At 43.6% G+C, this 11,752-nt stretch overlaps 2 protein-coding genes and 1 non-coding gene across 3 annotated transcripts; 2 read left to right on the top strand and 1 right to left on the bottom strand.

Annotated features, from left to right (window-relative positions):
- The first annotated feature begins 3,648 nt into the window (after nucleotides 1–3,648).
- On the top strand, nucleotides 3,649–5,607 carry LOC134452788 (sperm-associated antigen 16 protein). Its single transcript, XM_063203387.1, has one exon. The coding sequence runs from the start codon at nucleotides 3,727–3,729 to the stop codon at nucleotides 5,566–5,568; it is 1,842 nt and encodes a 613-aa protein (XP_063059457.1). The 5' UTR covers nucleotides 3,649–3,726; the 3' UTR covers nucleotides 5,569–5,607.
- Nucleotides 5,608–5,951: 344 nt separating this feature from the next.
- Nucleotides 5,952–9,098, bottom strand: pomp (proteasome maturation protein). Its single transcript, XM_063203388.1, has 6 exons — nucleotides 8,982–9,098; nucleotides 7,925–8,025; nucleotides 7,588–7,648; nucleotides 7,286–7,387; nucleotides 6,516–6,609; nucleotides 5,952–6,157 (listed from the first exon to the last, which is right to left on the bottom strand). Exons 1-6 carry the CDS (start codon nucleotides 8,982–8,984, stop codon nucleotides 6,090–6,092), a joined length of 429 nt encoding a protein of 142 aa, XP_063059458.1. The 5' UTR covers nucleotides 8,985–9,098; the 3' UTR covers nucleotides 5,952–6,089.
- Nucleotides 9,099–9,248: 150 nt separating this feature from the next.
- trnac-gca (transfer RNA cysteine (anticodon GCA)) lies at nucleotides 9,249–9,320 on the top strand. Its single transcript has one exon. It is a non-coding gene; the product is annotated as a tRNA-Cys (tRNA).
- Nucleotides 9,321–11,752: the final 2,432 nt, after the last annotated feature.

Genomic DNA, 11,752 nt, shown 5'->3' with positions numbered 1-11,752 from the left:
ACAGTAAATAAATAATATATAAAAATCCATAAAAATCCATGTGCATCTCACAGTATCGATAGTCCTGAAGTATAAACTTAATTGAATAAAAATTGAATCCGTGGGCCAAAAATCGTGACATGGACCGAATTGTGAGTTGAGCCCTACCTTTCAGATAAAACACTTTTGTAATATGTGTTTGCATGCGTTTAGATCTGCGTGTGCGTGCTTGTGTGTGTGCGTGTGCATGTGTGTGTGCACGCACGCACACTCTTTGTGTATGTATGTGTCCAATGGTCAGGTTAGGGATCTCCAAGTTAACAGTGTGTATTATGTTGTAATGTGTGTCGGTGTGTTATGCACGTGTTAGGCGTGTAATGTGCAGGGGTATGGTATGTTGTGTATCAGTGTGTGTGAATGCATGTGTGCGTGCATGGCTATTGTGTGTGTATTGCATGTTTGTATTACAGTATATGGGGGTGTCCTTTGTTATCAGTCCACGTAACTACTGTCTCTGGGCCGGCTTTCCCACTTCCAGGCCTGTGTGTCATCAGCATCATAGAGAGACATTATATCTACTCTGGAACCATCTCCTCAGCTTCCAGGGCTGTAGTCAAGTCCACCTTTGTAGAGTCCAAGACCAGGACAAGTCAAGTCTGAGACAAGTCTGAGTCCAAATAGGTTCCAAAAAGTTCAAAAAGATTATCCAAGTCAAGTCCGAGTCACAATACTTTCCCGATAGGTGTGTGTATGTTGTATGTGTTATGTATTCATGTAAGGTGTGTTTGTAGTCTGCAAGTGTGTGTGTGGGTGTGTGGGGTTGTGTGTTAAGTGTGTGTGTGCTAAGTTGGATGTCTCTCAGGCCTGGGCGTTAGGCCTGCTCCTCAGCTTCATCTTCCTGTCCTCCTCCAGCTGACATCTCTCCTGTAACAATGGCAGCCAATCCCATCTCTGGCTGTGGCAGGAGATGATGTTCACAGAGTTCTGGAGATGGGCACCTCTCACTGCCGCCCTTGGCCAGCTGCGCTCTGTCTTTGTTGAGGTCTGAGATTTTTAGAAAGAGAAGGGGAAGAAAGATGAGTCAATATGAATCTGCATGCACACCCTGTACAATGGCTAAAAATACCTCTAAGGGAACAGAGACAATGGAAATATGTGAAGTTTGATGGCAAGAAAGAGAGAGAGAGAGAGATAGAGAGAGAGGGAGAGAGATTGGCATGATGGGTTACTTACTTGACAAACAAGGATGAGCAATCACGGCCTCTGTCACTGCTGAATGAGGAGCGTCCACTGCTGGAGTAGAGCACTTGCCACCATTCACCGTGGACCCATCTGCCTGAGGATCATGCAAGATGGCTTCCAAGGTCTCTTTCAGGTTCAGCTTCTCAGGCCCAGTGTCCAGTCTGAGGCGAGCTGTGGGCTGGCGGAGGGCTGGCTTTCCCCCAATGGGGCTCTCCATGTCCAGGTTGACGCGACCAGCGGGCTGCCGCAGTCGAGGTCTGCTGTTCATAGCCATGTGTCTCATATTGGCCGCTTTCAGGTGATCCAGCAAAGCCACTATGTCACCATCAGCTTTGGCCCCAGAGTTCAGAGTGGCCAACAGACCACATGGGCTGATGGAGGAGCTTACACTACCGGCCCCATCCGTCTCACCATAATCCTGAATGGTTTCATGGATCACTCTCTCCACTGGCTCCTCAGCCCCAGTAGTCAGGTTGGGTGGAGTTGTTGGCTGCTGTAGGGCCTTTGAGCTTGCATCGGCTGCCTCCTTAGCTAGCTGGCCTGAGAGAATCACTGGGTCAGTACCTGACAGGTCCACTGCTGGCCCCATCATGTCCACTGCTGGCATGCTTCCACTGCTGGCCTCATCTTCTTTCCCTTTGGCCATAGCCATAGGCTTATCATTCTTCATCATATCTTCCTCTTTTCTCTTCACATCAATCATCTCATGTTTTAATCTCTTGGCCTCCTTCCTCATCTTCTTCTTGCTGGGGTTGGTCTTGCCCCTCTTGCCCACAGCCTGGGCCCTATGCCTGGCCATGTCATTCACCTCGCCCTCCTCAGGAGGTACCGGTGGGCAGAAGCAGCAGAAAAGTTTGGAGAGCTTCATATTTAGCAGCTGTTCTCTTTGAAGTCTGAAATTAGACTGAGAAGTTACACTGAACATTCTACTTTGCATGGAGTTGCATGTAAACATTCTGTGAAGTTGTCGTGAGGACAATGAATGTGTTCTTTTGAATCTGGGGCAGCAACAGGAGTAGAATGCCCAGCTCAGTCATTTTTAGTATTTCAACCAATGACACTTATATAGACCTAGCCTGGTTCACACCAGACGGTGTATGTGTAGCTTCGGCGCCCCCTGACGGAGCAGAGTTACACACACTACCGTCTGGTACAAAGCCATAGAGCACGCTCCGTCTCCAACCAGAAACTAGGCTGAGAATTTATTGCTTCAAAATCAACGGTAACTCACATTGAGGAGTCACAAGACAGATTAGAGACTATATTGACTAAAGATTAACAGGAAGGTTTTTGAAGGAATTTGTTGGTGAGGAGGCCGTGCCAAAGCAATAAATTCTCAGCCTATTTTCTGGTTGGAGACGGAGCGTGCTCTATGGCTGTGTACCAGACGGTAGTGTGTGTAGCTCTGCGCCGCCAGGGGGCGCTGAAGCTACACACACAACGTCTGGTGTGAACCAGGCTAATATAGACCTCCTTCTTTCAACATTTCAGCCACTGCTCTGCAAGCCAAATAAAATAACTTGACATTGCCATTGCTGTAGTGCTTTCACACTGTATTTTGTGTGTATTGAAGCAAAAGAGAGTAATAATACTGAATACCTTTTTAATTCCTTACTTTGCTTTTATTTACACCCCCACCCACACACATGATTTTCATACATTATTATTATAATCTCCACTATTATATAATTATTACCAATAATGATCATCATCATCATCATCATCATCGATCATTTGATTAATTAATTTACTTGCTCAGTCTGTTTCTTTCTTTCTTTCTTTCTTTCTTTCTTTCTTTCTTTCTTTCTTTCGGAGATCATAGCCATGGATGTGAAGTCTAATGAGTCCATTTATCAAAGGAAAAGAGAGAGAGAAAGAAAGGAAAAAAATGGAAGAAAAGAAGAAAGGAAAAACATAAATTAAATAAATGTGAAATTATTTTTACTTTATTAGGACTATTTGGAATGGCAAGCCGTTTTCGCACACGCACACACACACACACACACACACACACACACACACACACACACACAAGGACCTTGATGAGAGAGAAGGATAAGCTAATCAAACCTTCCCAGGCAAATATTTATTAAATCAGAGCTTTCCTTATTCCCTCCCTCCCTCCCTCCATCAATCAAATGTCATGTATGGCTGCTAGGGAGGGGCTGGAGCTCCAGACCTCTGTCCCTCATTCTGCAGCTGAACATACTTGGCTGGCCCAGGCCGACCGAAGACTGATGTAATTTTAATCAAGAGCAAGAGGAATCAAAACACGTCCAGATAAAGATTCCTGGCACACACACAGTGGCCTAACCATGTCAGAAAGTAACGTTGAGACGAGAAACAATGTTTTGAGATGAGAAACAATGTTGCCATTTCCTGTCAGGAAACAGTAACCAGCAACTCGAACGAACGCGTGCTTTGTAACCATGGTAACGCTGTACACTGCTGTGCACAAGTGGCAGCGAGGGATAGCGGAATATCTCCTTTCCAAGCGCGGGGAAAATGGAAACAAAATGGAAAACACCAGAAGAATCGACGGATGGACCATATTATCTCGAAAAAGTCTATATACCCGAAGACTCCGAAGACGATTACCAGTATGAAGAAGTCATGGCCGATGACGACTTCAGTCTAACCGAGGGAGACGAGGATCTGGAAGCAGCCGTCAACGCAGTAAGAGATCTTGCCACCGACACGGACACATCCAAAAATGTAAGCTCAGCTAAACAACCGATTTCCCACATCCCCGAGACAATAGACGACTTTTTCCGTAACTACCTCTTGAAAATGGGCATGACTCGGACTTTGGACAGCTTTCAAATAGAGTGGTTCGAAATGCAACGAAAGGGTCTGCTAAAAATTGGACAGGTGGATTTTGTTCCAGACGCATACACTCACAACCAGCTTCTAGTCAACGAACTCAAAAATGTACAAAAAGAAAGAGACAGCTACAAACAAGCCGCCATGAAAGCAGCTGAAACTCTCGTTAAACTGAACAAGGAAAGGGACTTTCATCGTATGCACCACAAGCGAGTAGTCCAAGAAAAGAACAGGCTCATTGAAGACATCAAAGGACTGAAAAGGCACTATGCGTCTTATGAACCTGCGCTCCGACAACTGACCGGCAAGTACCAAGCGTCGCTGAGGCAGAAGATGCTTGTCAGTTTGGAGAGAGACCGAGCAGTTGGCCACCTGCACAATTTGGAGAGCACTTTACGCAATGCGCACTCCTCTCCGACTGTGCGCCCAACACCAAAGCAAGGCATCGACAAACCCCAGGTTCAACCCCCTGGTGTACAGACAGGGACACTGTCTGACAGCAACACATGTCCTCCCAGTCCCACCGCAGCAACAGACCCCAGTGCAAACACAAGGCATCTTAAGGATTCAGAGTTTCCAGCTAGCAGCCGAGTGAACCCCTACCTCCCCCAGATCAGAGCTCTACAGGCACAGAGCCACAAGGGCACCTGTTTCTCTCTGACCGCCTCTGTCAGGGCCAACAACATGCCCATCAGCTGCCTGGCACTTCACCCTCGGAAGATGATCGTGGCAGCGTCTGGCGACGACCACCGTTGGCGCCTTTGGGGTTTGCCTGCCGGAGAGATGATCATGACAGGAGAGGGACACAGCGACTGGCTCTCCAGCTGTGCTTTCCACCCCAATGGGGGGAGCCTGGCCACCACGTCAGGCGACACCACCGTGAAGATCTGGGACTTTGCCAAGGGAGTGTGCATCCTGACCCTGGAGGGCCACATGCACGCCACCTGGGGTTGCTCCTTCCACTCCTGCGGCGACTTTGTGGCCTCCTGCTCCATGGACAACACCGCCAAGGTGTGGGACCTGAACAGCGAGAGGTGCCGCTACACCCTGCGCGGCCACGTGGACTCTGTCAACAGCGTGGCCTTCCTGCCCTTCGCCAACACCCTCCTGACCTGCTCCGCCGACAAGACCTTGTCGCTGTGGGATGGTCGCACAGGGCTCTGCGCCCAGACCTTCTACGGCCACCAGCACTCCTGCAACCACGCCGTCTTCAACAGCCTGGGGGACACCATCGGCTCCTGCGACTCCTACGGCGTGGTGAAGCTCTGGGACGTGCGGAAGGTGTCGGCCATGCTTAGCGTGGACACGGGGCCCCACCCCGCCAACCAGGTGGCCTTCAGCCCCTGCAGCAGAACCCTGGCCGTGGCCAGCAATGACAGCGCGGTGAAGACCATTGAGGTTGCGTCGTCGCAGGTGACCAGTCTGGTGGGGCACGAGGATGCAGTGCAGAGTGTGATTTTTGATCACAAAGGAGAGATCTTGATGTCTGGAGGGTCGGATGGCGCTATTCTTGTCTGGTCATAGAAATACTATAAAATCAATAAAATACATTTTTCATTTTCATTTTCATTTGTAATGAATTGTCTACTTTGACTGGGTCAAGATGGGGATACTCTTAAAAAAAATGAAATGTGAACAACTTCACATTCCAACAAAAACCTGCCCTTCATGTTTTTTCATGCATTCCAAAAGCTCCAAGTCAAAATGCATCAGATTGCTTGATGCTGTGTGTTTGGGGAAAATACAGAAATCTGTGTAGATTAACAGACTCTGAAAACAAGTCATTGAACTTTGACCAACTAGGATCTACTGCATTAAACAAGTATTGTGAATACAATACAATCCCAGATTTGTTGGGTGGGTGCAAGTTAGTGTTGGAGTATCAAGGAAAACAAGGGACAAATATATCATAGATATGGAACAGTTTTATTACAAATACAAAGTCTAAAGTTTGTGTACAGTGCCCATGTACGGTAATGAAATACAATGCATCCAAAAGATTTAATTCTAAGAGTTATTAGTCAAATACAACCAATTGTGTGTAATTACAGCAGGCCCATCTTGTACTCCACCATCATGTGAGGCTCCCCCATCATCTCGCTCTGGCCTGGATCTGCAACAACAAGTCCCCACATTCACTCAGTTATATGAAAATGGCAGGCAACTAATGAACTAAACCCTGTTCAGACTTAACATGACACAATTATAACACAAGTGTGGAGATCAGCATACATTAAAAAAAAAACACACACACATACACTTTTGGTACTGGACTAGGGGTCTCTATTCACACTGCATTATTTTAAATACTTTTGATCTGAGCCTAGTTGTTGAAATCCATTTTTCCGTGAGGAATCTTTCAAAAGGATCAATAAAAGTCAATTCCATTCTATTCCATTTTATTGTACTCGCTGCAGCAAACATGCATTTACATCCATTGACATTTGTTTGCTTCTCATTCAGCCACTTACCATTGAGGATGTCCTCGAAGCCAATCATGTCATCGGTTCCACGCAACGTGTCAATGGCCAAGTTTGAACTTTGCAGGAATGGTAAGCGTTGAATCTAAACAATAGACCATAGTACAAAGTTAACATCCAAGAAAGGTTTGGCTGCACAACATTAGCAGGTTTGCTCTACTTTTGTTGAAAATGAAGTTAATATTGCTAAATTGACAGTCAAACAGTGCTTCTCATTTATACACAATGGCTGTGTCTTAAAACGGAAGAAAATGTTGCCTTCAAATACAACTTTTACATAGCAGGAAGATCAATTCAACTTATACATTTACTATGTCCAACTTATATTTTCTTCAACTGTCAATAAAGCAGTAAAGGGCGATCTGGATGTATCAGGATTAATCAATTGCCACGTATTCCAAAACACCTTGTTTTAATTGCCATATATGGAAATATGTGGCACTCTGGATTGTAGCCTCTGAATCCAGATTGCGAATCACAGCAATTATGGCACCATCATTTTGTGATAGATTTTGTATGAATTGTAGGCAAATCACTATTCTCCCAATTTGGACACATTCAGTGTGTTTAGTGGCCTACTGCCATAAGACAAGACTTGTTTGAGTTGTTTGTGGTTGTGGAGGACCTTTTCTTATATGGCTGCTGACATGAAGGTCTGCTTACTAATTAAGATTGCAAACAACTAGATACCTAATGCGATGTTGTCAGACCGACGGCATCAGGTTTGCTTGTGACTAGGTCTACAGACTTTACTGCTGTACCTGTCTGGCTGCTCTGTACTCCATCTGTAGCTTCAGAGGTGCATGGAGACCCTGGATATTTCTGAGAGTGCTGAAGTTCATCTTGTCCTGGTTGAGCTGGAACTGTGAGGACAACAACCAAACCATCAGCTGAATACAATCGAACAAGGTACATACATTGAGTAGTGACTAATGTTGTTGAGGCCATTGTTGATTGCACTGCAATACTTTTTTTTCCAAGAAGTCATTTTCATGTTCATAGTGCGAGTAATGTTAAGCTGTTTCGAGCAATAGACTGCAAGATCTGATTAAAAGAAACTCACATTCTTCTCTGAAAGTTCCAGCGGGTGACTGGGGAGCAGTTCATTCTTCACACTGGAGAATCTAAAACCACAAAACAATATTCAAAATACAAAACATTCAGTTTTATACACAAATGGCTATACAAAGTGAAGATACTCATAGTCAAAGCCCAACATGCATTGCTCAACACAGTACGTGCACTGTACACTGTCCAACACAAATAAGGGTAGTCCAAATGGCACCATAGCTATACATTAAATGGTTAGAATGAGGAAATGCGGTAATATTTTAACAAACTGCACAAGGATAGAAAGCACATCATTGCAAATAACTGGATCAGAATTAACATGTTATTACCCTCTGCGCATGGTGTCAGGGACGCCATAGGCTCCTGCTTGTGGAGCAAGCCCCGTGACTGGGACACTGTCTTTCAGCTGAGAACGAAGCCCACGGGTATTCTGAAGTCACAAATAGAACATGAATGAATGAATGAACTGAATGAATGTATGGTACACAACAATCAACAGCATATGTGGAAGAAAGCTTGCTTAGCTGATGTGCGTAGACTGGAATACTATACGTTCAGTGTTGAAAAAGTTTACTGGATAGTTTGTCCATATTTCCATATTTTTTTTCTGCAAGAGGTTGTTGCAAGCCTATTGCTCATTGGCAAAGACTATGTAACACCACAACATAAATGATTTGTTATCAGAACATTGAAAATGTAATGTGTTAGATCTTATATTATAATGGCTCTTTGAAATGTATTTGGCTGGGCATGTCATAATGCTGAACACTAGCTGTGGCACCCTACTAAAGGCGCATGTAGTTCGTTTCCCAGGCACCAGTATATAATGAGCTGATGTTCGCCCATTTATGAACTAGTTCATGAATTATAGACAGCACTGCAGACTGGCTTGCTTAGACGGGCATACAACAAACTGCCCTGAAAAATACCAACACAGTTCAACTTCAGCTTGTTAGGAGCACTCAGCTGAATAGAATGGGAGTTTCATTTAGCGACCACTAGTAGTTAGCTAGACTTTTTGCTAAGCTATAGCTATGCAAAGTGATATTGGACAACAATACAGCAACCAAAAACACAACAATGCATTATATTTAAACGAGCTGATGGCCAAGCTTTTCGTTGTTACAACCAAACGACGTGAAATGCCATCATTGGCCATTAATGACCACACAAAACTGCTAGCAAGACAGAATGACACATCAATAGGTAGCTATTTGGCTAGCTGTCTATGGAGCGTCTGTTTACAACTATATTGACATTACTGACAAAAGGGGTGAATACGGGTAAGCACTACAAACAGAAATAGAATATGTATCTAGGTAATACGAAGTTTCGGTGAGAAAACAACTGTTAAGATCGATAAATAATAGCACCAAGAGTACCCACCATCTTTCGTGCAGACAGAAATTGAAACTGTGAGGGTGATAATAAATGCTTCCGGTTCAACCAGTGACGCAGATTTTGGTTCCGTGTTTAGGATTTTATCGAGTCAATCGTTTGTGTATTTTTCAGTAAAGAAATCACGTTTTTGCATCAAATAAAGATATGCTGTTCGGTAGGAATGTTAACGTATCTAGAAATATCAAAAGAATGAGGCATTTAGCTATATAGTCATTAGAATATATTCCGTTGTTGTGACCATGCATTGCAGATGGGGGTATAGCTCAGTGGTAGAGCATTTGACTGCAGATCAAGAGGTCCCCGGTTCAAATCCGGGTGCCCCCTCTTTTCCACATTGTGGTTAGAATTTTGACCATTTGTAAAAATGTTTTCTTGCAGTACTAAATGACAAATCATAGGTTGTCCAACCCAACAACCACATAATAATCACAATTAGAAATATGTTATGCTGTATGCACTCTGTACCGAGCATTGCCTTCAAAAATGCAACAGCAAGCTAAATGAAGGATAGAAAAATTGGAATTCAGGGGAGTTCAGTATTTATAGGCCTACACCTGGGGGTTGAGTATACGAGACATTTATCATTATAAGCAACACTGGTGCTAAGGTATATAATACACCTCAGCCATAATGCAACACTGTTTTTGAATCCTTTGTTTGACAGCCCCTCAGATACCTGTTCAAAACAATTTCAATATTTGTCAAAACAGTGTTTGCTGGCTCATCAGCTGAAAACTGGGTCGACTAGTAGCACTGAATATGACAGGAGCTTTAGTCAGTCTGAGTGAGCTGAAACAACATTTTTGGGGTGGCCTTGCCAGAGATAGGGTCTAAGCACTCAAGAACATTTAAAAAAAAAACGATCGTTTCTTAGAACTGGATTTTTTTTTCAATAGTTGGTAGCCTAAATCAATGTTTGGTATACACCCCACACCCATCAGACTTTTCAAGTTTATTATTATTTAACATGTGAAATCAGACATAAGATAGGCATTTGTTTATCGTGTTTGCCAATTAATTGATGATGTGCCTCATCTTTTACAGGGCATTCATAATACCACACTATTTGCATTACATGCATTCATAGAATTAGGTTTCCCTGCATCTATGAAAGATAAACTTCATCGGACGCATACAAAATGCTCCCTCATTTTTTAGTTCATCTTCACTAGTTGCAATATCCAAGGGCACACCTGACGTCCACCATGCACACACTGTTACAGTTGAGAAGCAAATGCTGTTTCCTTTGTGGGGAGAAAAAAGTGGAAGAGCTTGAATGTACAGTAGAATTCAACAGGCTCACCACTATGTTTGGAGGAACACAGAGTGTTGAGATTGAGATGAATATTATAAGAGATATTTTATAATTTTACCACAATCCAATGTCATAGCAGTAGGCTACAATGCATACATGGAACTAAAGCACTGAAAAGTACATTGTCTGCCAAGCAGTTCAATTCCAGATCAAATGTATTTCGCGACTGAAATTTCCACCCAGCTATGTCAAAACAACAATGAAAAATCAACAAGATTCTGTCATGGAGATTATTCAGAGCATTTTTTCAAAAGGTTCCAGGTTATATGTTGAACTTACATACTGTCTCGCTATGTAGTATACTGTGTAAACAATAAGGAAAGTCAGAGCCTCCACCTAAAAAAGATGTTAAGCAATGTGCATTGACCTGCAAACAAAAGGATTACAAGAAGCACAGGCTGATAGAGATTCATTTTGTTGTGACTGTGTTTCACCGTTAGCTTGTTACATCAACTGTATCAATGGCTGAAACAATAGAGCCCACTTGAACTGAAGCTTAGACTTGGTGTTGCAAGCATGCCTGAAGGAATGGGCACCAAACACCTTAAATGATGCAACACTGCATACCCATCATGGACTCCCAGAAGATTTGATTCTCAAAGGACCACAGAGTCTGGTTAATCTGTCAAATCTGGCCCTCTGAGTCATTTTTTCGGCCCGCAAGATCATTTCAAATGTCAAGTCAAGTCAAGTAGGTTTTATTGTCAATTTCTTTACATGCACTGGTCATACAAAGAATTTGAAATTACATTTCTTGCTTTCCCATTAGACATAGACTAATCTAGGTAAGGACATAGACAGTATAGACATAGACAGTACTTATACATGGACTTAAGACAGTATGGACATAGACAGTGCTCATACAGACATTTAAAGTGCAAGACTGGACAACAGAAGACTTGTAGAGGACATACATTAAGAGGTATCTGTTGTGCTTTTGTGCTTTTCCTAAAAAAAGTCCTTTATAGCGTTCTGACATGGTAATAGTAGCATTTTGAAGAAAATAAATATTAAAAAAGGTCTGTCAAGTACACCAGCAGCAGTGTGTGTGTGTGTGTGTGTGTGTGTGTGTGTGTGTGTGTGTGTGTGTGTATGTGTTTAGTGCAGGTAGAAGGTGCGGTGTGCGTCTTGTGTGTGTGTTCGTGTGTGTGTGTGTGTGTGTGTGTGTGTGTGTGTGTGTGTGTGTGTGTGTGTGTGTGTGTGTGTGTGTGTCAGTGTGTGTATGTTTGGGTTTAGTGCAGAAAGTGCAGTGTGCTTGTGTGTGTGTGTGTGTGTGTGTGTGTGTGTGTGTGTGTGTGTGTGTGTGTGTGTGTGCATGTTTTGAGTTAGTGCAGGTTGAAAGTTCAGTCACGAGTATAGTAGTGCAGGTGGAATGTTCAGTCGCAGATATGGTGGTGGGGGGATGGGGGGTGGTGGTTGTCAGTGGCCTTGCTGGCTAGAG

The sequence above is a fragment of the Engraulis encrasicolus genome, chromosome 7 (assembly GCF_034702125.1).
Source record: "Engraulis encrasicolus isolate BLACKSEA-1 chromosome 7, IST_EnEncr_1.0, whole genome shotgun sequence".
In the NCBI taxonomy this organism is placed as follows: domain Eukaryota; kingdom Metazoa; phylum Chordata; class Actinopteri; order Clupeiformes; family Engraulidae; genus Engraulis; species Engraulis encrasicolus.
Note: the sequence above shows the minus strand (reverse complement) of the source record. Positions and strands in the feature narration are given on the sequence as shown.

Bases quoted from the DNA above. Each gene is read 5' to 3' on its own strand.
- LOC134452788 (XM_063203387.1), top strand. From the start codon at position 3,727: ATGGAAACAAAATGGAAAACACCAGAAGAATCGACGGATGGACCATAT.
- pomp (XM_063203388.1), bottom strand. The intron at 7,649-7,924 runs GTAATAACATGT...TTGTGGTTTTAG, and splicing joins CCTGACACCATGCGCAGAGG to ATTCTCCAGTGTGAAGAATG. The intron at 6,158-6,515 runs GTAAGTGGCTGA...TTGTTGTTGCAG, and splicing joins CTTCGAGGACATCCTCAATG to ATCCAGGCCAGAGCGAGATG.